The 22,304-nt window shown below is 39.9% G+C and overlaps 1 protein-coding gene and 1 long non-coding RNA gene across 3 annotated transcripts in view; one reads left to right on the forward strand and one right to left on the reverse strand.

The window, feature by feature from the left end:
• The window catches only part of PKP2 (plakophilin 2), a 74,936-nt gene extending 68,664 nt beyond the window's left edge, over positions 1 to 6,272 (reverse strand). Inside the window, exon 1 of the mRNA XM_074357234.1 lies at positions 5,960 to 6,272. Within this exon, the coding sequence (XP_074213335.1) occupies positions 5,960 to 6,182 (223 nt within the window). The 5' untranslated portion in view covers positions 6,183 to 6,272. The remainder of the gene's footprint in view (positions 1 to 5,959) is intronic.
• A 66-nt stretch (positions 6,273 to 6,338) lies between these two features.
• Positions 6,339 to 22,304, forward strand: part of LOC123616604 (uncharacterized) — a 90,181-nt gene continuing 74,215 nt past the window's right edge. The window contains exons 1-3 of one of the 2 annotated variants that reach the window (XR_012503899.1): positions 6,339 to 6,635; positions 7,508 to 7,677; positions 9,086 to 10,002. This is a non-coding gene — a long non-coding RNA (uncharacterized LOC123616604). Of the gene's footprint in view, positions 6,636 to 7,507; positions 7,678 to 9,085; positions 10,003 to 22,304 lie in introns of those variants that run through there. The other variant, XR_012503900.1, reaches the window with a different exon arrangement.

Below are 22,304 nucleotides of genomic sequence, written 5' to 3' on the forward strand. Positions count from 1 at the left end.
TGGTCAATATTTCCTTGTTCATTCAAAATATCCTAGCCACCCAAATTCAGTTTGCACTTAACCCTTTGGGGCTACATCTCTCCTGTGGGTCGCCGCAGTGGAGCCAAAATGGGACGATGATAGTTGCATGAATGCTCTTGTCTTGGAAAAAAAAATATCCTCCAAATATACACAGTCTCTTTCCAAGTGACTAGAAAAAGTGACAATGTTTGTTGTGGCAAGGTTGATTCTACATCTGGATGATATATCTTTACTGTCATTCTCTTACCTGTAAGGCTTGCGTATTTATCTGTGATATTTTGGTAGTCTATAATAAGTTCCTACGATCTGTCAAAAAATTTCCATTTGTTTTCCTCCTTCAAAGGAAAAGGTAGTAAAGATACAACAATTCTGACATGAGGCTCCTCACTTCCATCCCGGGAATGTATTAAGTAAGATTTAAGATTTAGTGGGAATAATTTATTAAGCTTCTGATGAACAACATTTTCTTTTGGATATCAAGGAATTGCAGAACTTCGATTATGATGCTTTGGCCAATTAATATTGTTAAGCCTAAAGCTGATTATTCCAAGAACATAAATATGTGGCTTCTTTTCATGGAAATGGAGAGCTGTCTTTTCAAATGCTCAAGATTCTTGTTTCTAAATATGCATTTTTCTTCAAGTCTACATATTGGTTGGGCTCCTAGCTCATTTTAAAGCACTGTACTTAAGAACAGAGCGACTGCTTTTATGTTCTATGGCCAGCCACCATTAATGGCATTGTACAAAAGCTAAACAATAGCTTTTTGAATCATTCTAAGAGGACCTGAAATTCTGCTTATTGTTCTTACCCTACTAAATCAGGGCCGTGAGATGGTGCACTCTAATACAGAGATTACGTTTTCTACTCATTTTGTCTATTCCTACTTGCATCACTGCTTTTTACTGTTTAATTCCCCACGAGGAGTATGGTTTTTAAGTCTTCATACATTTGTATACATGAACAAAACAGCTGGAGCCCAGCATTTATCTCAGAACTGTATAATTTAAAATTCTTGACTATCATCTGAGATAGAGCAAAATGATCTTATTAAAGGCTGTATTAATCAAGTCTGATTTTAAATTCTAGAGGTTTTAGGAACAAATTTGTTATTGTATTTCATTATTATCATAGATAGGAGAAAACATGCTTATTGCCTCAGAAAAGAAAAAAATAAAGCTTTTAATAATGTCTATGGATCAGACCAGAAATTCAATTTGAGTGTAAAATTACTATTAACTATTTGAAGATAAAATAAAGATAAAATAGCCTTATTTTAACACATGGGGAAAAGATGTAAAGCCGATATCCAAAACAATACTTTAGGAGAATGACCCAATGTGAACAAACACTTAGAATAATTCAAGTGAGCTACCCTCTGTTCCCATGATTGGAACCACTAATACAGGGCATAGATAACATTAAAGCAGTCTTTTAAAAAGCCTAAGTGGGAAACAACCTAAATGTCCATCAACAGATGACTACATAAAGAAGTTGTAGTATATTTATACGATGGAATACTATTCAGCCATAAAAAATGATAAAATAATGACATTTGCAGCAACATGGATGGCCCCGGAGAATGTCATTCTAAGTGAAATAAGCCAGAAAGAGAAAGAAAAATACCATATGATATTCATATGTGGAATCTAAAAAAGAAGACAAATGAACTTAAATAATATAAAATAGAAACAGGCTCATAGACATAGAATACAAACTTGTGGTGCCGGGGGGAAGTGGGTGGGAAGGGACAGACTGGGAGTTCAAGATTTGTAGATACTGACAGGTATATATAGACTAGATAAACAGGTTTATACTGTATAGCACAGGGAAATATATTCAAGTCTTACAGTAGCTCACAGTGAAAAAGAATATGAAAATGAATATTTGTATATTCATGTATGACTGAAAAATTGTGCACTACACCAGAAATTGACATAACATTATAAACTGACTATACTTCAATTTAAAAACATTAAATTTAATTTTTAAAAAAGCCTAAGTGAACAGTACCCTCAAGGTGATTGCCTGCATCTCCTGGGACACAGAGAGCAGTGTACTTTTATAATCAAACACTGCTACAGTCTCATTGATTCTGAAGCACCCCTACCCATGCCCACACTCCAGACCTTCTCCATAAAAGATGTGTTTTGCCCATTTCTAGGGGTGGGGAGTTAATTTTTTTGTAATCACCATGTTGTTGTCATTCAATTTCCTTTGACTAATTATAATTGGAAGAATTCCTTAAAGACACACACACTCTTTTTTTTTTTAAACTCATTGCAATCGATCTGCTAGACACTGGGCTATACTAAGAAGACATGGAGGTATGTTAAGTCAGGTGGCACTACTGACACTGTAACGTTCCCAACAGCACGGCCATGTATGTATATCCCTGCCACCCAAATATTTTTTTCCTTCTTTCCTGATTTCTCCTACTTTCTAATGACTAGTCCCCTAGATCCCAGAATTGCTTCATTCCTGGAATTCCTTTTTGGCAACAAATAATTCATACAGGCTTTAAACAATGTCTAACCACCCCCCACCCCAAACCTATTAATTGCCTTTTTTGCTACCTGAGCCAATTTTCAGTCCTTTTCCCAGAATTCTTCCTGATCATTTATATTCAAAACATCTTGGCCAGGAAAACCATTTAAATAAACAGCATGCCTCAAGGTTTTATGGTGGATTTCCAAAGAAGCTGCAAATTTCATTAGGATATATTATTCATTGTGTTTTATAAGGATTACATACAACAATTTAAAACATTTCTTTCTTCCTACCCAAGTACCCAAGTAGTGTTGTAAGTAAAGTTTACTTTCAAAGTAAGTAAAAATTTCCCTTTGCTAATACTTGCAATTCTTAAACGTCTTCTAGATGACTTTTACAAAAGAATTTTTAAAATCTCCTACAATGCAGACTCACTTCACAATGCTGCTATACACCTCTGTCCCCTCCCCCACCACTCACCACAAGAGATACAGCCAACTTTAAAATGTTCAGCACAATTTAAAATCACAACAAAAGTTAGAGTGATTTACAATGAAAACCACTCACTTATATATAAAGGCATTAGAGAGAAGCTGGTGGGTTAAAGACCCTTGCAGGATATTTATCAACAAATCAGTCACATTTATCCCATTCTCTTGTTTTCAACAGATTATCTGCTGCCTGGATCTTACAGGTATGTCAACAATTCAGAATTCTCCAGGGCCCTGGAGCTAACAGCAGTTAACACCAGGGTCCTTTCTTCCCGGAATTTCTTGTGTTGATACAGGATTCTTTCCAGACTAGCCCTGTTTCAACAACTGCCTGTCTGTTTCAACTTTAGAGACAGGATAGTAACACGGAAATAATAAAAAAACAATACTCACAACCATAAGGAGCACCCCCCCCCCAACCTTTTCAAAGAACTTTAATTAAACAACATACACAAACCACCCTGGTAATTGGCCCACGGTGTGTTAATGTTCAATTCCTTTGAAGCAGATTTCCTCTGTGTTTCAGAGAGCTGAGCTTTAGAGTTAAGTAGGTGTTTGTTGCCTCATCTCTTTGCCTGACTTGCTCTGTGTAGGCTGCTGAGTGTATTTCAGCTTGTTGGGAAGCTCCTGTTGTCATAAAAATACTTCACTTTGTTCCTTGGTTAGCCCCTCAAGCAGCTGCCCTGAGCGTTTGAGCAGAAGTATCATGCCAGTGCCCTTGGTCGAACACTGTCAATTCTGTGAACTATGAAATATCCCTGCTGTTCCTCCTAGAATGTGCTTCCTCCAACCCTTGCCCTATGCCCGATCCCACTGAATTTTTGAGACCTAAAATCCCAATTCCTCTGAGAAGCTTTCCAAGTAATCACACTTCTAAACTCTGTAACTTGTTGGCTGTTCTTTTGGGTAGCGTACCACTGTTTACATTTGATAACACAGTTCTTTAGAGGGCAGTTTCCTTCTGCAGACTTTAAACTCCTTGCTTTTAAGCACGCAGAGTGTCTGTTTAATTCCACATATCTGTGTAACTTCATGTGTGGTGCCCTGCATGAAGTAAAGGCTCACTTGGTAGTTCTTGAACTCACCAAGCAACATGAACATTGTAGAGAGGACAGACCATGTGTGGGTTTGGGACTGAGTGTGCAATAAATGTTGACAGGCTGACTCATTCTTCTTATGTGAAATGGATCCTCACATCTATCTCATAAAATTGTTCTAAGGAAACAATAAAATGCAAACGTATTCTTGAACAGGGTTAGGCACACAGTAGATGCTCAGCAAATGCTCCTTTCTGTTCATTCTGCACATTTATTGAATAGTGGATGTCTGGTTGCTCTTCCTGGCCAGCCATTCTCAGAGGGCAAGACAGAATATTTAACGTGCATCCCTCATGTCCCCCAAGCAGAAGCAGCTTGTTTGGCTCCAGTTTAGTGCTGGACCTGCGGACTCAAGGGGTACGACGACCCCACTGGTCAAAAACTGGCCACACCTGCCCTGGGGTCCTTAGTCAGACTCCTAAATGTACATTTAGGCTCTTTTTCTCCATGTGCTGTGGCAGTTTTGTGTCATCCAGACCATCCCACTCTCACGGAGCTATCTCAGTTTCCTCATCTGTAACACGGGGTATAAGCATCCTACCTCACAAGCTTTTTTCCCCACTGGAAACATAAATAATGTAATGAATGCATACTACCTAGTCCAATTCCCGGAACATAGTAGGCACACCATTACATCAACTATAATCGTCAAACATCTTCTCTTTACTTCTTAAGTATGTAAATATTGACTGACCCTTGAAGATTCTTTTACACAAATAGAAAACAATACAGCCTCCCAGGGTCTGCTGTTTTAAATCTCTGATCTGGTCTGCAAGCATTTATGTTTTTCCTAATAGGTTCTACATTTAACATTGCCCAAGTTAAGTTCCTAGAGAAACAGTTCAGCATGGCAGAAAGCAACTGATATCCCAACTTAATTGTTCAATTTCTTTCCTCTTCTCTTTCTTCTCTTTTCCATAATAAGCCTATAATACTTGTATAATATAAAAATAAATTAAACAACTAATAAAAGAATTACTGTGTGGCTCTGATCATCTGACCTTCAGCAGGGGAGAAATGACATGTCATGTTCTCTTAATTTTCACAGCTGGTTTGCCGTCTTCTTCCCCTTCCACCTCCACTGATTATCAGTTACAAATATAGTGTTGTTTTTCTTTTTTAAACTCCCATTCACCGGGGCCAAAGTCCCCTTCCTTCTCCTCTTGGCCAACCGCGGGTGGTGTGATTGTTTCCCAGCCCAAAGCTTCCTACCCAACTTTTTCACTTCCTAGATCATCCATTCACTCCGTACGCTGGGTGGAGTGCCCCGAAGTACCTGGGCGAGGCACCGCAATCCCAATTTACAAATTGTACGAGCGCCAGTACTCTCAGGTTTTCTTATTAAAAATATTTATTGGGGCGGGGGGGGGGGTCATAGCTTCTTAAAAAATCTAATAAAAGCTAGGGGAACTTTCTCTCAGAAAAATGATCATACCAAATTTCTGCAAAGAATTTCAAAGCGGTTACAGACTTCTCCAGAGCCTCCAGATTAAGTCCCCTAGGGTGGAGGCCGGGATGGGGTGGGGGGGGAGGGGAGCTGGTTAAGGAAGGGGTGAAAACCTTTGGACTGAATTCTTTCCATGGATATGTATGTGTATTTAATATACATAGATACCTATATGACAAAGCTGAGTAAGAGGTTATTTTTAAAAAGAGTGCTTTCCCCAAGTAACCTGGTCTGAGTCTGCAGGCGCGCCAGGTCGTACAAAGGGACGGCGAGCAACAGGTGGGCAGAACCCCAGCTCCCGCGCTCTCAGGAAGAAGCGGGTGGACGCAGCTGGGCGCTGAGGGTGAGGGGGGTTAGGGAAGGGGGAAGGGGAAGGGTGAGGGGGGCGCAGAGGGCGGCGGGGTTCCACTCACCGTTGCCCACGAAACTGCGGCCCTTCCGGGCCAGGGTCTGCTGCACCTGCTCCTGGATCCGCAGGCTCTTGGCCGCCTGGCCGCTGCGGCCGCTGCTCCCCGCCAGCTTCAGCTTGGCCTCGGAAGGCAGAGCCAGGCTGGAGCTGTCCAGCTGCCCCAGGATCTGCTGGCCCAGGACGGTCCGGATGTAGCCGCACTCAGCCGGGGAGCCGGGGGCTGCCATGGGGCCGGAGGACGCGACCGAGCCGCTCGCCCGCCGCCAGACCTGCAGGCGAAGCTGCGGCGGAGCCCGGGGCACTGGCGCGAGCCCCGCCCCGCCCCGCCCCGCCCCGCCGCGGCCCCGCCCCCTGCCCCGCCCCCGCGCCGGTGAGAGGCCGCAGCTAGGGGAGCGCGGCCTCGGGAGCCGGGCACAGGGCCTGCCCGGCGGAGGGGGCGCGGCTCCAGCCGGGCAGGCGCACTGGGCCCGGGAGCGGGGCCGCGCGGGACGCGCGCGCCGGCACCTCGAGAGCTGGATCGCCCGCGGGGAAGCGGGAAAAGGGGGCGCTGCCCGCCCCGGGTCGCGCACACCCTCCGAGTCACTTCGGATCCTTGCCCGCCCGGCCGCGCTCCGCTCGCGTGGCCTGGCTCGGCCTCCGCCCGGCCCTCGGAAAGGATGTGATTTCCGCCCTCCAGGCAGGTGCGCCCTGCAGAGTCACGTCTGTTCTTGGGCCGGGGTTTGCCTCTGGGATCCCCAAGTGAGTAGTCTGGTTAGTCAGGCTTTGCCAGACTTAGAAACATTTCGTGGCCCTCAGGTGAGAAAGGGCTATTAGGTCGGCCGGAAGTCAGCAGGAGGGAAACGTGCCAAGAAGATGACATGTGTAAAATACAAGATTTTAAAAAATAGTTTTTTTTTCTTTAGTACATTTACAGGGACTGTGTCTTTTTTGCACAGATGCAGTGCCAGAAACATAAGTTCTTTCTCATTGAGAGGTTCTGTTTTCCCTTGCACATTCACAGATTGTACCCAGTACACGCTTGCTCACCCACTTTTATGAACACACCCACACAGAGCAACTCCAGTAAGAGGCTCTGGGGAAGAGCACGCTTTCAGTAAGTGGTACTTTTTAACAGCCCTGCGAGTGTTAAGTCCTCTTTGTGGTAGGCTCGCTGTTGGGGCCCATGGAAGGAGCCTCTGACTTTCACAGCGTATCTTCCACAACATATACTTCCCTTGCTATTAATTATGCTTCACACTTGCTTGACTAGTGAGATCTTGAGAGCTAAGTTCAACAGAAGGGGTCCTTGACCTTAACGTTTACAACCTAAGCCACTTGTTCTGCAGTCCCTTTTTGGACTTGAGAGGCAGAAAGAAAAACATCTACCCCCAGTATTAAGAAAGATAATCTTCCCTTTGATTGCTTAGGATTGTATGTGTACTTTCCCTCAAATCACTCAATTATCGCCCAGCCCCTCTTCTTCAGGATTGGAGTGGCTGAGAACACAGCTTCCCCCATCCCCATTTTCCTGTGGCGTACCCCTTCTATCTTTACACATGCATTTAATGCACAGGTGCAAGGCCTTCCAGGGGGTGAAGAGGAAATCGAGGAGCCAAAAGCCTGGACAACGGAGTGGTGATAGTTCTGCCACCCTTTCCCAGCTGGCTACGTGGCTTAAGCGACGCCATGTGGATGGTGAGTCTTAGAAGCAATTCCTGTTATCCTAGGAGAACCAGTCTTGAGGTAGGTTATGCATTGTGAAGAACTCAAATATATATATCACATATTAACGTTCAAACCTGGTGCTGAGATTCAGTTGAAGAGAGAGGGGTGAACAGAAGGGGAAGCAGTGACAGTGACTTCCAGCAACAAACTTGGGTGAATCGACGGGAGGAATGTGGTTAAAAGCACAGCTTGTTGAGTAAGGCAGAGCTAGGTTAAAATCTTGCCTTGCCCTTTGTATACTGCGTGCCCTTAAGCAAATTGCTTTACATTTCAAGCCTCAATTTTCTTACCTGTAAAATGGAAGTACCTACCATGAAGTGCTGTTGTGGGCATTAAATAAGTGGTTTGTAAGAAATTGTTCAATGCTTCTTAACAAACATCCCCCTGACATCCACATACACAGAGTCACTCGCTATTTCCCTTCTCTGCTTCATTTTTCTTCATATCACTTATTTTCCTACATACGCTTTACATTTTACTTATTTGTTGATTGTCTCCCTAATGGAATGTGAGCGCTGTGAAAGCAGGGGCTTTGTTTTGTTCACAGCTGTCTCCAGGACCTAGAATAGTGCCCATAGTAGACACTAGGTATATATCGAATGAGTGAATGAATGAATGAATGAATGATGTATAAAAGCACTTAGTATATTACATGGTATACAATGAGTGCTTAACAAATGTTAATAATTATGTAGTGTTTCAAAAGTTACTCTTTTGGTAACTTGTTCTTATCTTTTAAAAAGTCATGTAGATATTATATATTCTAGGTATTCTACTAGCTATGGAATAGTCCCTGTAAATAAAAAACAAACTAAGATAATTTTTGATAAGATAACTAAGATTACTTTCAGAATTCAGTGATTCACTAGAACAATCCCTTTGAAAATAAGATCAATATATACATTAATTAAAAGGATAACTTTGGAGGTAAGGATCCTATTGCAATGGCAATAGTTAATTACAGGGTGAGGAATACGGACCCTGGCATGGTGCCCCCAAAGGTGGTCTAGGCGTGCATCTGTCAAAGCGCAGGCCCTGTCATGTTCTTTGCGTTCCCTGGGAAAGCTGCCTAGCCGACTTCCTGACTGTGAGCAAGCTCTGAAATGACTCCTGAACACAGTTTCCAGCCAACAAATAGAAGCATGGAAATTAAATGCTATGTATGAGTCCTTCTGTGGTGTTTGGCTGTTTTAGTCTACTACTTTTTAGTATTTATTTATTTACATTTTCTTTCTTTCTTTGTGTTTTTGGGGGGAGGGGAATTAGGTTTGTCTTTAGTTAGTTATCATTATTTTTTTTAATGGAGGCACTGGGGATTGATCCTAGAACCTCATGCATGCCAAGCATGCGCTCTGCCTCCCTAATTTTCAGTATTTAAGTTCAGTTTGAAAGCTCTTCCATTTCTTTGTTTTTCATTTACCAACAGAATCTGATAAAAGAAAAAAAAAAAGAAAACCACAGGAATATTGAAATGGAATGTAAATAACAGATAACAATTATGAGGCTACAGTTCCTTCTGGTAACAATCTACAATAAAGATTCAAACGTGTGGATGCCGGACACCACTCTCTGGTGGGGACTGCAGAGCAGTGAGGGTCAAAGCGCTCGCCTTTCATGCAGATGCTCGTTGTGTCTGCTCTTTTGGATGTATAGGGCTAAAAATTATTCTTTTAAAAAGATCCTGAATATGGGTGGGGAGGTGGAAACCAGGTGGGCCACCATGAGGGCTGCAATGAGCAATTTGTTGACACCGAGGCTTTCAAGACAGCTCCTTTCATGACCCATGGGCCTGCGTGTGTTCCGCACGTCAGTTAAAATGATTACCTTCTGGGTGGATGACTTTGGCTGCTACACGATCAGTTGTCAGATCTTTCATCCGATGGCCAGCGAGGCTACAAGTAGGGATCACCTCGGTTGATTTCCACCATATGTTCTTGGCTTCATAAGAGACGATGTTTCTCCCTTCTCTATCTCTGCCCCCAGAACCTAGCAATGAGATAACTAGCAGGTGCTCATTTTGAATAATTAGTTTGCCTCTGTGTGGACCTAGGTGCAGCTGAGCAAAAGGATCCTGAAGGAGGTGGCCTGGCCTGAAACAAAATCTCAGAGTGACTGGAGTGCCTAAGGGAGCACAATGTTTAGTGTTCTTTAAGCTTATGAAGCTATCAGAGAAATTTGGAAGAATTCATGTTTTATAACTTTGTAGAAGATCTAGGAACCCAGCATCAGGCATTGTTTTAATTTTAAAAAGTATTGTACTATAACTTTTTGAATTGATTGGAAATTGTGTGAATGTAAGATGTTGATTGATATATGTGTATGTGTATCCATTCACAAATAAATTATCTACATTTTTAATTTGTCTTCCTTTTTACATACACATTATTATTTTTTGAAATTCTAAAAACTGAAATATTATATTCCATATAGAAAAATAATACTGGCTTGGATTTTTTTTTAATTAAAAATTTTTTTTATTGAGTAATAGTCATTTTACAACATTGTGTCAAATTCTAGGGTAGAGCACAATTTTTCAGTTACACACAAACATATATATATTCATTGTCACATTTTTTTTCCGCTATGAGTTACCACAAGATCGTGTATATATTTCCCTGTGCTATACAGTATAATCTTGTTTATCTATTCTGCATTTTAAAATCCCAGTCTGTCCCTTCCCACCCCCCACCCCCTTGGCAACTACAAGTTTGTATTCTGTCTATGAGTCTGTTTCTGTTTTGTGTTTATGTTTTGTTTTTTTTTTTTTTTGATTCCACATATGGGTGATCTCATATGGTATTTTTCTTTCTCTTTCTGGCTTACTTCACTTAGAATGACATTCTCCAGGAACATCCATGTTGCTGCAAATGGAGTTATGTTGTTGGTTTTTTGTGGCTGACTAGTATTCCATTGTATAAATATACCACATCTTCTTTATTCAGTCATCTGTTGATGGACATTTAGGCTGTTTCCATGTCTTGGCTATTGTAAATAGTGATGCTGTGAACATTGGGGTGCAGGTGTCATTCTGAAGTAGGGTTCCTTCTGGCTATATGCCCAGGAGTGGGATTCCTGGGTCATATGGTAAGTCTGTTCCTAGTCTTTTGAGGACTCTCCATACTGTTTTCCACAGTGGCTTTCCTTGCTTCCCTCTCCCACTCTTAATGATTTAGTTGTCTTCTTTTACAATTTTGTGTTTATTCTTTTTGTAATTCATGGCAGTTACCTCCTTTCCAGTTATGAGTTTCTCATTTTTGTAGCATCCTGCTTCTTTTCTATTTAGAGTAGTCCTGTCAATATTTCTTTTAGCATGGGTTTAGTGTTGCTAAACTCTTAATTTTTGCTTGTCTGTGAAGTTCTTTATCTCTCCTTCTGTTCTAAAGGACAGCCTTGCTGGATAGAGTATCCTAGGCTGCATCTTTTTTTCATTCAGGACTTTGAATATATCTTGCCACTCCCTTCTGGCCTGTAAGGTTTGTATAGAGAAATCTTATGGGGTTCCCTTGTAATTCACTGTTTGTTTTTTCTCTTGCTGCCTTTAGGATCATTTCTTTATCCTTTCTGGCCATCTTGATTATGATATGTCTTGGTGTGGATCTGTTTGGGTTCTTCCTGTTTGGGACCCTCTGAACCTCTTGTACTTGGATATCTGATTCCTTCTTTAGGTTTAGGAAGTTTTCAGTCATGATTTCTTCAAAGATCTTTTCAATCCCCTTTGTTCTTTCGTCCCCTTCTGGAACCCCTATTGTGCGTAGACTGGCACACTTTATATTATCCCATAGGTCCCTTATATTGTTTTCATTGTTTTTTATTTGTTTTTCTCTCAGCTGTTCTGATTGGGTGCTTTCTGTTGTCCTGTCTTCTAGGTCACTTATTCGTTCCTCTGCATTTTCTATCCTGCTTTGTACAGCCTTTACGTCAGCTCTCATCTCAGCAAATGAGTTTACTAATTCTACTTGGTTCTTTATAGCTTCTATTTCATTTTTGACATATTTTATATCTCTAAACACTATTTCTTTTCGTTCCTTCAGTACTTTGATCACTCCTTTTTTGAAATCTTGATCTAGTAGGCCATCAATGTCTGTTTCCTTGATCGTGCTTTCAGGGGATTTCTCTTGATCTTTTAATTGGGAGTGGTTCCTCTGCTTCTTCATATTGCTCATATCTCTCTAGCACTGTGGCTTAAGGAGTATCAGTTATCTAGTTCTCCTGGAGCTGGCTTGGATTTTAAAAGCCTCATCACCCACCTTTTTTCCTTCACAAACATTATTGTAGAATGATACTTTAAAACACCCCATAGAATGGTAGAGTGATATAAATAGGTTCTTGAGGACAAACAGAGCTGGGTTTGATTTGTTGCTTTACTGTGTGACCTTAGGCAAGTTACTTAAATTTACTGAGCTTCAAATTATTTATTTGTAATGGGATGTCTTTAATAGTTTGACATCACAGGATTGTTAAAAAAAATTCATTTAGATACTCACTATGAAACATTTAGATCTCCTAGTCCATGTTTAGGTTATCATTTATCTATTATTGCAAAGAACCCCATCCCAACATTTAAGAGCTTAAAACAACACATAGACTTGACGGGAGGGTATAGCTCAGTGGTACAGTACTTGCTTAGCATGCATGAGGTCCTGGGTTCAATCCCCAGTACCGCTATTAAAATAAATAAACCTAATTACCCCTCCCCTCCCAAAACAACATTGACTTATTTCTCATGATTTAGTGGTTGACTCCACAATTCTTCTATGGGTCTTACCTAAGTTCATTCATATGGCTGAGATCACATAATGGCTTGGCTTGGCTGGGACTAGCTGGCTTCTAAGACAGTCATTCTCATGAATCTGCTGTGTGACTGGGCTAGCTCCGATGTTTGACCCGCTATTTCTACGTGGCCACTCCTCCTCTAGTAGGCTGGTTTGGGCTTCTTTAGAGTGGTCTTGAGCAGCATTCTCAGAGAGCAAGAGCAGAAGCAATAGACCTTGTTAAGCCTAGACTCTAACACTTGGCCAATGTCCACCTTCTCTTCATTAAAGTGAGTCACAAGACCAGCCCAGATTCAATGGGTGGTGATAGAGCCACTTCTTAAGGGAGGAATCACAAAGTTTTACTGTGGCTGTCTTTGTAAACCACCCAGCATCCTTACTGCTCCATAGATGGTAGCTGCTACTATTATCATTATTATTTAGAATTGGCTTGTCTCTCGAGCATTGGCAGGATTATTGTTACTACCTTTTGATGGCTTGAGGAATGAAGCTAAAGGAAAGCAGTCGTGATTAGTGGATAGGGGGTAGCTCCCTGCTTGTTATATCAGTGAATTTAAACTTTATTCAGAAGAGCCTTGTATATACTTGGAAATCAAGTATGGTTAATCCAGACATATTTCATTGGATATGAAGGGTTCCTTGCTAGTCCTCTACTGGTTCAAAAATGGTTGGAGTTCCGATTTGTTCACCATCTCAGTGATGTCACTGGTGCTCCAATGGCAATCATTTTGGATTATATTTAGAATATACTTATTAATAATTTAAAAAATTAATAGACATAAAGAATTGAACCTCAAAAGTGATTAGTAGTATAATTTTATTGTGGCATTCGTACTTACCATGATGAAAGAAAAATACACAATACTTTTACCAATAGTAAGAAGGAAAGTGTACTGTTCACTTAGAACATGGTCACTATAGTCCAAAAGAACAGCAGTTGCCAAGAGACTATGTCGGTGAGAAAGGATAGATAATTGTCAGTCCGACTCCATTATTTTACATTGTTATTCCGTTATTGTGTTAGTCTATTCTGGCTGCTACACAAAACACTGTAAACTGGGTGTCTTAATAACAACAAACATTTATGTCTTAAGTTCTGGAATTGGGAAGTTCAAGATCAGGACACCAGTGGATTCAGTGTCTGGTGAGGACCCACTTCCTGGATTATAGAGGTATCTTTTCACTGTGTCCTCACATGGCAGATAGGGAAGGAATCTCTCTGGGGTCTGTTTTATAAAAGCACTAATCCCATTCATAGGGCTCCACCTCCTCGCCTAAGCACCTCCCAAAGACCCCACCTCCTAATACCATCACACTGGGCATTAGTTTCAACATATGAATTTTAGTGGGGCACAAACTTTCAGATGATAGCAGTTATGTTCCATTCTCTTTTATTAGGTCTGTAGCATGGACCCCAATTTAAAAATTGTCCAGGTGAGTTGAGTGGCAGGGGTAGAATCCTTTTTTATTTCTTGACAAAATACACTTGTGCATTAGTTCTTTCCTCTTCCTGGTGAGGCAGGAGGGAAGGGGGCAGGGCACAGCCATTCAAGGAACGACACAGCAATTAACACCAAGATGGCAGGAGATTCAACTCCCAGGAGGCCTTGAGGCCCAAGATGGTGGGAGATTTGACTTACAGTAGACCTTGAGCTTCACTATACGCTCATTGTAACGTATTAGCTTGGGAAATGGCACTCCCACTGGTGCCATAACAGTTCTCAGGCTGACCGTAAAAGGTCAAAAAGTGGGCAGTGGCCCAGTTCCTGGGACTCCCAGCCCCTTCCCCAAAGTAGTTGGAATAATCCTCCCACTTGTTAGCATAGGAAGCTACTGGGCGCATAAAAACTAACCACCCCCACGCCTCGTGGCTGCTCCACATTCTGACTGAGCCGGCCTGCACTCTGGCTACGGAGTGTGTAACTACTTCTACTTTAAACTGAGCACCCAACCCCCACACCTCATGGCCTTTCTCTTGCCTTCTGAAACAGCCTGCACTCTATGGGGTATGTATCTTTCTGAATAAATCTACCTTTACTCAACTGTGGCTCACTGTTGAATTCTTTCCTGAGTGAAGTCAAGGACCCACACTTGGCAGGGCATGTCCCATGGCCATCCTCTTGCCCCATATTCTTTTTCCTACATCACTGGAAGATGCCTTCCCCATATCTTCATGGGATTGACTTCTTGTCATTCAGATTTGTTTGAATATCTCCTCCTCAGAAAGAATTTTCCTGGCCAACCAGTCTAAAGTACATATTCTGTCACTCTGTACAAAACACTTAGTTTTCTTATTTACAGAGATATATATGTGTTCATATGCATTATGTCCCTACTGGAATGTAAAGATTAATGCAAGCAGAAAGGTTTTCTTGTTCACCAATTCATCTTCTGTTCTTAGACTCCAACATGTAAGCTCACAGGATTTGTTAAATGAATGCATAATAGAAATACATTTTAATTTTAATTCTTCCCTCTTCTATTTTATTAATAGAGTTTAAATGTGAGGACAAATCTTTTTGTGTTTTTCTGAAAAAAAGAAAAAAAGGCTTATAATGCAAGATGGGATTCTGAGACTTCTACTTACTTTATTTCACTGGATTGAACTAAACTAGGTCGAATTTAGAACATGTCCCTGCTCTTTTTAAGCTTAAAGTATTATATCTCAGATAGCGGGGAACCTTTTGAAGAAATATTCTGGCCGTAGAACCAAAGTCAAATCAGAGCCCTCGTGATTGCCCTGTGAGACAGAAGGGGGAGAGAAAGTAAGTAGCCCCTCTGAAGTTGTGACTGCGGCAACAGCTTCTAATAAAATAGTTCAGAATGATTTGCGGGGTGTTTTGATTGATCCTGCTAATATTTCAGCATTGTAGATTTCAGCAGAAATATATCAGGCTTTGAGGCTATAAATAACAAGGCAAAAGTTGACTCAAACCAAATTTCAAAGATGTTATCAGGAAAGTCCTTAAGTGAGGAAATGACTCTATTAACAATAGGTTGCATAAGAGATCAAGACGGCATTAATTATCCTGGCATAAGATCTTTCTCTTCAACCTCACCCTACCAAGCTGACGTTATCTCCCAGTATGGAACCTACCAGCACAAACATTCTGAAGCAGCCAGGCTAAAATTCTTATCACACCCTAAATTCTTGGTGCTCATTTCCTCTTATTTTTAGTGGCTGCTTAGTTTATTTCTACCCATCTTTTAAGGTCCAATTTGTGCTTCCTCTCCTTAGCAAGGCTGACTTCATCTGCCTTCATGGGTTGCCCTTTGCCCCATGCCCCAGACTCCTTAGAATCATTTTTTTTTCTTCTGAGAATTAAATGAGATGACATTATTTAAGAGCTCAGCCTAGTGTCCTAGGCTAAATAAACATGACTGTTTTATGTTTGCTTGCATATGTAAAGTACTTAAATAAAAATTAGGGGATAAAAAAGTGAATAGTAAATGTATAATATATAAAGAAATATAGCATAATAGCTCAGAGATTAGCCTCTGGAATTAGATATTATTTTTTCATACTCTGTCACTTAATACTTATTTAACCTTGGTCGATTGTTAGATTTCTCTAAGCCTTAGTTTCTAGCTGGAAGAGAGGAGTAATAAATACTGCCACATTAAATAGGGCTAATATGACAATTCTTCATAAATCAGATATGAAAATTCTTTGTAAATCAGCAAGCACTGTGCAAATACTAAACATTACCTTGTACATTCTATAATTTTTAGAGATGTGCCATCAAAGTAACAGATTGTCTGAAAGCTAGCAGTATGCAAGACAGTACCTGGGAACTGGTTATCCAGAAGAACGAGGCACATTCTTGCCCTGGAGGCCCTTTCATTGCAGAAAGGGAGATGAAACAAAAATATGTCAAAAGTTAAGTAGCAATAGCGTGTCGAAAATTGTTCAAAGCAACAATAAAGGAAGTGGTACAAGGTGATGTGCCAAATGCATTGGGAAGATAAACAGTGTTTATTCCTGAAGTTTCAGGAGTGAGAGTTTGCTTTCCAGTTGGAACAATCGGGGAGGATGTTTGTAGGGACTGTGATTGGATATGAATCGAACTACATCTTGAAGGTGAGTCGGAAGTGATTAATTGGAAAGCAGGCAGAGGGTATAAAAAGGTAGGGAGCAGACGTGTGGAGGTAGAAAAGTGTGATAGTGGAAAGGCTGACTGGGAAGGTAGTCTGACCAGAGTAATTCCAGCTCGTGTTCCCAGACACAGTTGCACATTAAAATCAAGGAGGAAACTTTAAAAATTGTACAGATTCCCATTAAAAGTTAATCTTTTAGAAGATCGATTAAATCAGAATCCCTCAGGGATGGTGTCTGAAATCTGTAGCAATGAACAGCTATTTTTGGGAACCACAGGTAAGAGGGATTAGTGGACCATAAAGGAAGAAATTTAGTTGAGGTCCACATCCCAAACGTCTTGAATATTAAAGTGGATTTTGTACTGTATACAACAGCACTTCTTAAATTTAGTAATGTTTGGATTTTTTTTAAAGGGGAAAAATACCTCTGGGGACTTGATAAGAGAACTGCAGGAGTGATAATCATAGAAAACTTCCACCAACTAGTAAGAAATGAATTGATAAAATATAATTACTCAGATTTCCATAATTGGCAGGTATTTATTTCAAAAATAAAGGGAGTAAGTCTGCCAATTCAGGGACATCACAAATGACAAAATTCATGCTTTTAAGTAAAACTTAGAATTTTGGAAAACATGTCTCTGCCACCATTGTGACCTTGAACGCTTTCCTGTATTTTTCTAATGAGATACATGGTGATATTAACAAATAAGGTATTTTTAGTTATTGTATAAGATGTATCAATGTTTGGAGGCGATATATAATTCAGTAAGCCAGCATTTATAATGTTAAAATCATGCATGGATAAAAGAGAAATTCAAAGTACTTAAATAAACAAATGGATTTTAATGCAATCAATCAGGAAAAACTCATTAATACAGTTTTAGATTCCAACATCACAACTAGCCTTTAAGATTCCACCATTTGTTAAGTTTTCATGTAGTATCAAAGAAAATAAATCTCCAAAAAAGCTACTAAAGCACTCCCCCCTTTTCCAACTACATATCTGTGTGCAGCTAGAGTTTCTTTCTATATTTCAGTGAAACAGCTTATCACAGAAATAGGTATGAGAACCCAGCTGTCTTACATTAGCTGCAAATATATAAAAATTCCCTTCTTGTCACTAAATATTTTTATTTTGGGAAATACAGTTATCTTTCTAAGAAATATGTTACTTATGTTAATACAGAATTGCTCCATTAGTTTAAAAAATTCTCAGTTATAATTTCTAATACAGTGAATATTGGTAGACATGGCCAACACAATCAGAAAGTTCTTTGGGTTCTTTAAAAATGTTTGTGAGCGTAAAGAGAAATGGAGATGAAAAATTTTGAGAACTGCTGGTTTAATGCAAGTTGTTAGATTTCTATCTCAATGGAGATAGAGATGAAGGCAGGAGAAGAGATATTCTATAAAAAATATTACAGCTGCTACTCAAAAAGGTAAACAAAATTACCCCATGATCTAGCAATTCCACTCCTAACTACACCAAAATGAATTAGAAATTGCTAGCAAACAAATACATGTATACATGAGTTTACTGCAGAGTAGCACCATTCAGATTAGCCAAAAGGTGGAAATAACACACATGCCCATCCACAGATGAATGGATGAACAGTGTTATATACACACAATGGAATGTCATTCAGTCATAAAGAGGAATGAAGTACTGATACATGGGTAGACCTTAAAAACATGCTAAGTTAAATAAGGCAGACCCACAAGGTTGCATATTATATGATTCTGTTTATCTGAAATATCTGAAACAGGTAGGTCAATAGAGACAGAAAGCAGGTTGGTGGTTGGCAGGGCCTGGGGGAGAGGGACATGGGAAGCACTGCTTCATGGGTGCAAGACTTCTTTGCGGGGATGGAAATGCTTTAAAACTAGTTAGAGGTGGTGATTGTGCAACACTGTGAATGCCATTTATGCCACTGCATTGTTTACTTTAAAGTGGTTAATATCCTGTTATGTGAATTTCACCTTAATTAAAAAAAAAAATCATGGCTGAGTGATCGCCAGGTCCAAGACCTGGCCCTTGGCATGGATTCAGAATCTCTTTTCAACTTTACACAAGTAAGCAACACGAACGAGGTATCTGTTTTCTTTCTGTTGGCAGCGTTTCAAGTCTCTGGTGCTAGTATAATCATTATTTTGGCTACTCTCAGAATTAGCAATGCATTTTTTCTTTGATATTCTTTCTAGTTGTTGTGTCAGGAAAAAGGCAGAATTAGGTAGCATGCTAAAATCAAATCAGTATTTCTTACATAAATGATTGGTTGGGCGAGTCTGTTTTTAGTCACAAATCTCCTCTGAAGTCTGAAAGCAAGCAAGAAACTTGATATTGTTGACATTTTTGGGTTTTTTTTTTTTTTTTTTTATAGAAGAGCAGTAGAAATGCAGTGAGTATTGTAGAAATAAAACAAGAAAACATAATCTGCATTTTATCAGCCAAAAGTAAGACCACTAACTATGTTCTTTGTCCAAGGTGTGGGTTCTTCTGTCCCTCACTCAGCGAAATTTTGGGAAAATCCTCAGTGTGTTGGGTTGGCACAGAGCAGCTGGCTCACAGTTCTGGGGTTTGCCGTTAGCCCTTCTTCCCTGGTAACAAGGAATAACATGACTCATCAGGCAGATTGCATATTATGCCATCATGTAGGCCTCATTAAGTTTAACCTGTCGCCTAATTTTCCTTGAAGTCTGTACACTGGTCATTGAATAAATTGGCCAGTACCAAGGTGATCCTATTTCTGATCAGACAAAGCAGCATCTAGCAAAACAAAACAAAACAAAACAAAACAAAACAAAACAAAACAAAGTAGCATCTAAAAGAGAGTGAACACCTGGGAGGCTGAGATAGGATTTCTGACTTTCAGAGTAGGGTGTGGGCGTGAAAGAGGCAACGTGCTGGCTTCAATTTCTTCATTTGTAAAGATACATTAATGGTGCTATTCGCAGGAGGTTTTATGACAGAACGTACCTGAAATATCTTACATACGATTAGGCATGTAATTGGCCAGTAAAGGGAGCATTGTTGTTTTTCATAAAAATATATTTGACATATAACATTGTGTGCATTTTATCAGGGAGTCTGTTTTGATTATTAGGAATAATGTTGGAACTATGATACTGCTTGTCATAAAAGGGAGGACCAAACAGCAGAGGGAGGTGGGACCAGCTCAGCTTTCCTTCAGTTGAGAAATAAATATAGAAGTAAAACAAAATATATAATTATTGCTAGTAAGGGAATGTATGCTGTGTAGTATTTAAAGAAGGGGAAATAAGAGGCGATTTAACAAAGAGAAGATGAAAAAAGATTGAAAGAAGGATGGACAGCATCCAAAAAGTTCCTTTTGAGTGGCAGATGAGGATGTGAAATTTAAAATTGTTCAGTTATATAGACTATCAGGTCAGCCTATGTTCTCTAATATGATAAATTAGGAGAGGTGCAGGGCGAAGTGAAACAGAGATTTCCAGTCCTTACTGATAATCAGAATCACTTTGAGAAACTTATAAAAATATGGATCCCTGTCACCCACTCTGGAGATTCTCATCCTGTAGTTCTTGGATGGAGTCCAGGGATCTGTGCTTTAAAAACCTCCCCAGATGAATTTTGATACAAAGTTACATTTGAGAACTGCAGACGTGGGAATGGAATATTTGCCTTTCTCTAGTAGCACGTGCTCAGACTCCATATAATTGCCTTCTCTCGGCGGAGCAAGAAAAATAAATAAGGTGAAATAACCCAATTTAAAATGGAAACAATCATTACCCTTTATAAAATGTCTGTGAAAAAATATTAAAACTATATTTATCTCATTTTTCTTTTCTGGTGACAGGAAGGAAGGAGGGAACTTCTGCTCCCCTCCAAACCTGGAGATGAGCTACAGCAGTGACATCAAGTGGTCGTTTCGGGGTATTTTCCTTTTTATTTGGGACTTTGATATTTAACAGAAACAATTTATATAGAGTATTGTTTTTCCTTTCTTCCTCGCATCAGGTAGAGAATGTATTCTTTAGTTCTTGCACGCTTTACTCGCCAGAAATGCTAAAAAGAATGAAAAAACAACAAACAAATTTCGATCCTGACATGCCATCTTTTGAGTGCTAATCCAATATAAACACCTTTGTTTAGTTGTTTGTAGAACCAGGTGGCTTCTGTGAAGCGAAAGAAAGCCTGAACTAAACCCTACATGCAAAAACTTTGATAATGCTGATGAAACTGTCAGTGTATTTAAAAATATGACTCATAAACAAGAGAGCACTGTGATCTTGACTCAAGTGAGAACACTCTGGGGCCAAGAACTCAGTAGCCTGCAGCGAAGGTCATGTCTTTCATGATCATCCGTGGTGAGCTGAAGCTTGGGTATCAAACAGTAACAACGCTCAAACTGTCCTAATTAAACACACACACAAAGTAAAAATAGTTGGAAAGCTTTTACACTCTAAAGACCTGAAATGTTTCTTGATACATCTTACTTTATGCCACTCAGAGTGGAAACCAGATTTTATAGGAGAGACATTAAGAGGTGGCTGCCAGGTTTCTTACCTTATAATAGCATTTATCAATGATTTCCTTTAAACAGTGACCTCACCAGTATATTTATATTATGGACTAAATTCAAAAAAATTTTACATACACACTTAAAAAAATCCATTTGCTAGTGGGGAGGGTAGAACTCAAGTGGTAGAGCACATGCTTAGCATGCAGGAGGTCCTGGGTTCAATCCCCAGTGCCTCCTCCAAAAGTAAACAAACCTAATTACCTGCCCCCACACCAAAAAGATACATTTGCTAAACAAAGTAAGACACACCCAAATTACAAAGGAGAGAAGAGGAAGTTAGGCAATTAATTGGCATGGAGGCAAGAGAAATGAGTTTAGTTACTCTGGACTGTGAATGTTTCAAACACTGGCAGAGGAAGAGCATCTAATTACAAAGAAAAAAAATATAAAGGAAATGGAATTACTGTTGGTCTCAGGGACCATTATTTTGTATGTGAAAGCAACAGATTTGGTTGAAGTATCAACAGTATGCAACTAGATTAGCCTCTAATCCCAGGCTACCTGAACTAGTGTGAGAACTGAAAAAACAAAGTCACCAATTTACAGGAAGGACTTTTTATTTTCCCCCTTATGTTTCTCAAATGTCATTCTTCTTAGTTGTTATTCATTATGTCTCTCCTATGCTTCTAAAATCTGAAACGAAAAAGAAAGATGTTTCATTTTAAAATGATAGATTTAACTGCCTTCTGAGTTGGGGAAAGGGCTGGTCCTCAGTTTTAGCTCCTGGATACTTACTCATTTTATGTCATCGGTAGAAGACTGTCACATCCAGAAAATTGGCAGGAAGGAAATGTATACAAAACTAAAAACAGCAGTAGGCTGATGTGTTGGGTCACAGACTCTCTGCTGTAGACAACTTAATAATCAGAAATAACAAGCAGGGAGAGAACTTTTAGGAGTTATCGTCTATTTTTGAGCCAAATGTTCTAAAATTTATGAATGACTAAGTGATGAGGCGTCCCTCTGCATTTCACATTCATATGTGAATAATGAGGAGAGGTTAATTTTTCTTTAGCCTCTGAGTAATTAAAAGTTCCAAGATGAGGAAGAGTTCTTTGACTTACCTCAGACCAGGAGTGTCCTTGGACTGAAACACTGGGTGCTTTCTAAATCCCTGTGAAACTCCACATAAGAGGAGCAAGCTTTCACTTTTATTTTGCCCAGTCAGATGTTCTAAATGGATTGAACCAAACTGTATCTACTTGGACAA

This window comes from Camelus bactrianus, chromosome 34 (genome assembly GCF_048773025.1).
Source record: "Camelus bactrianus isolate YW-2024 breed Bactrian camel chromosome 34, ASM4877302v1, whole genome shotgun sequence".
NCBI classification, from domain to species: Eukaryota; Metazoa; Chordata; class Mammalia; order Artiodactyla; family Camelidae; genus Camelus; species Camelus bactrianus.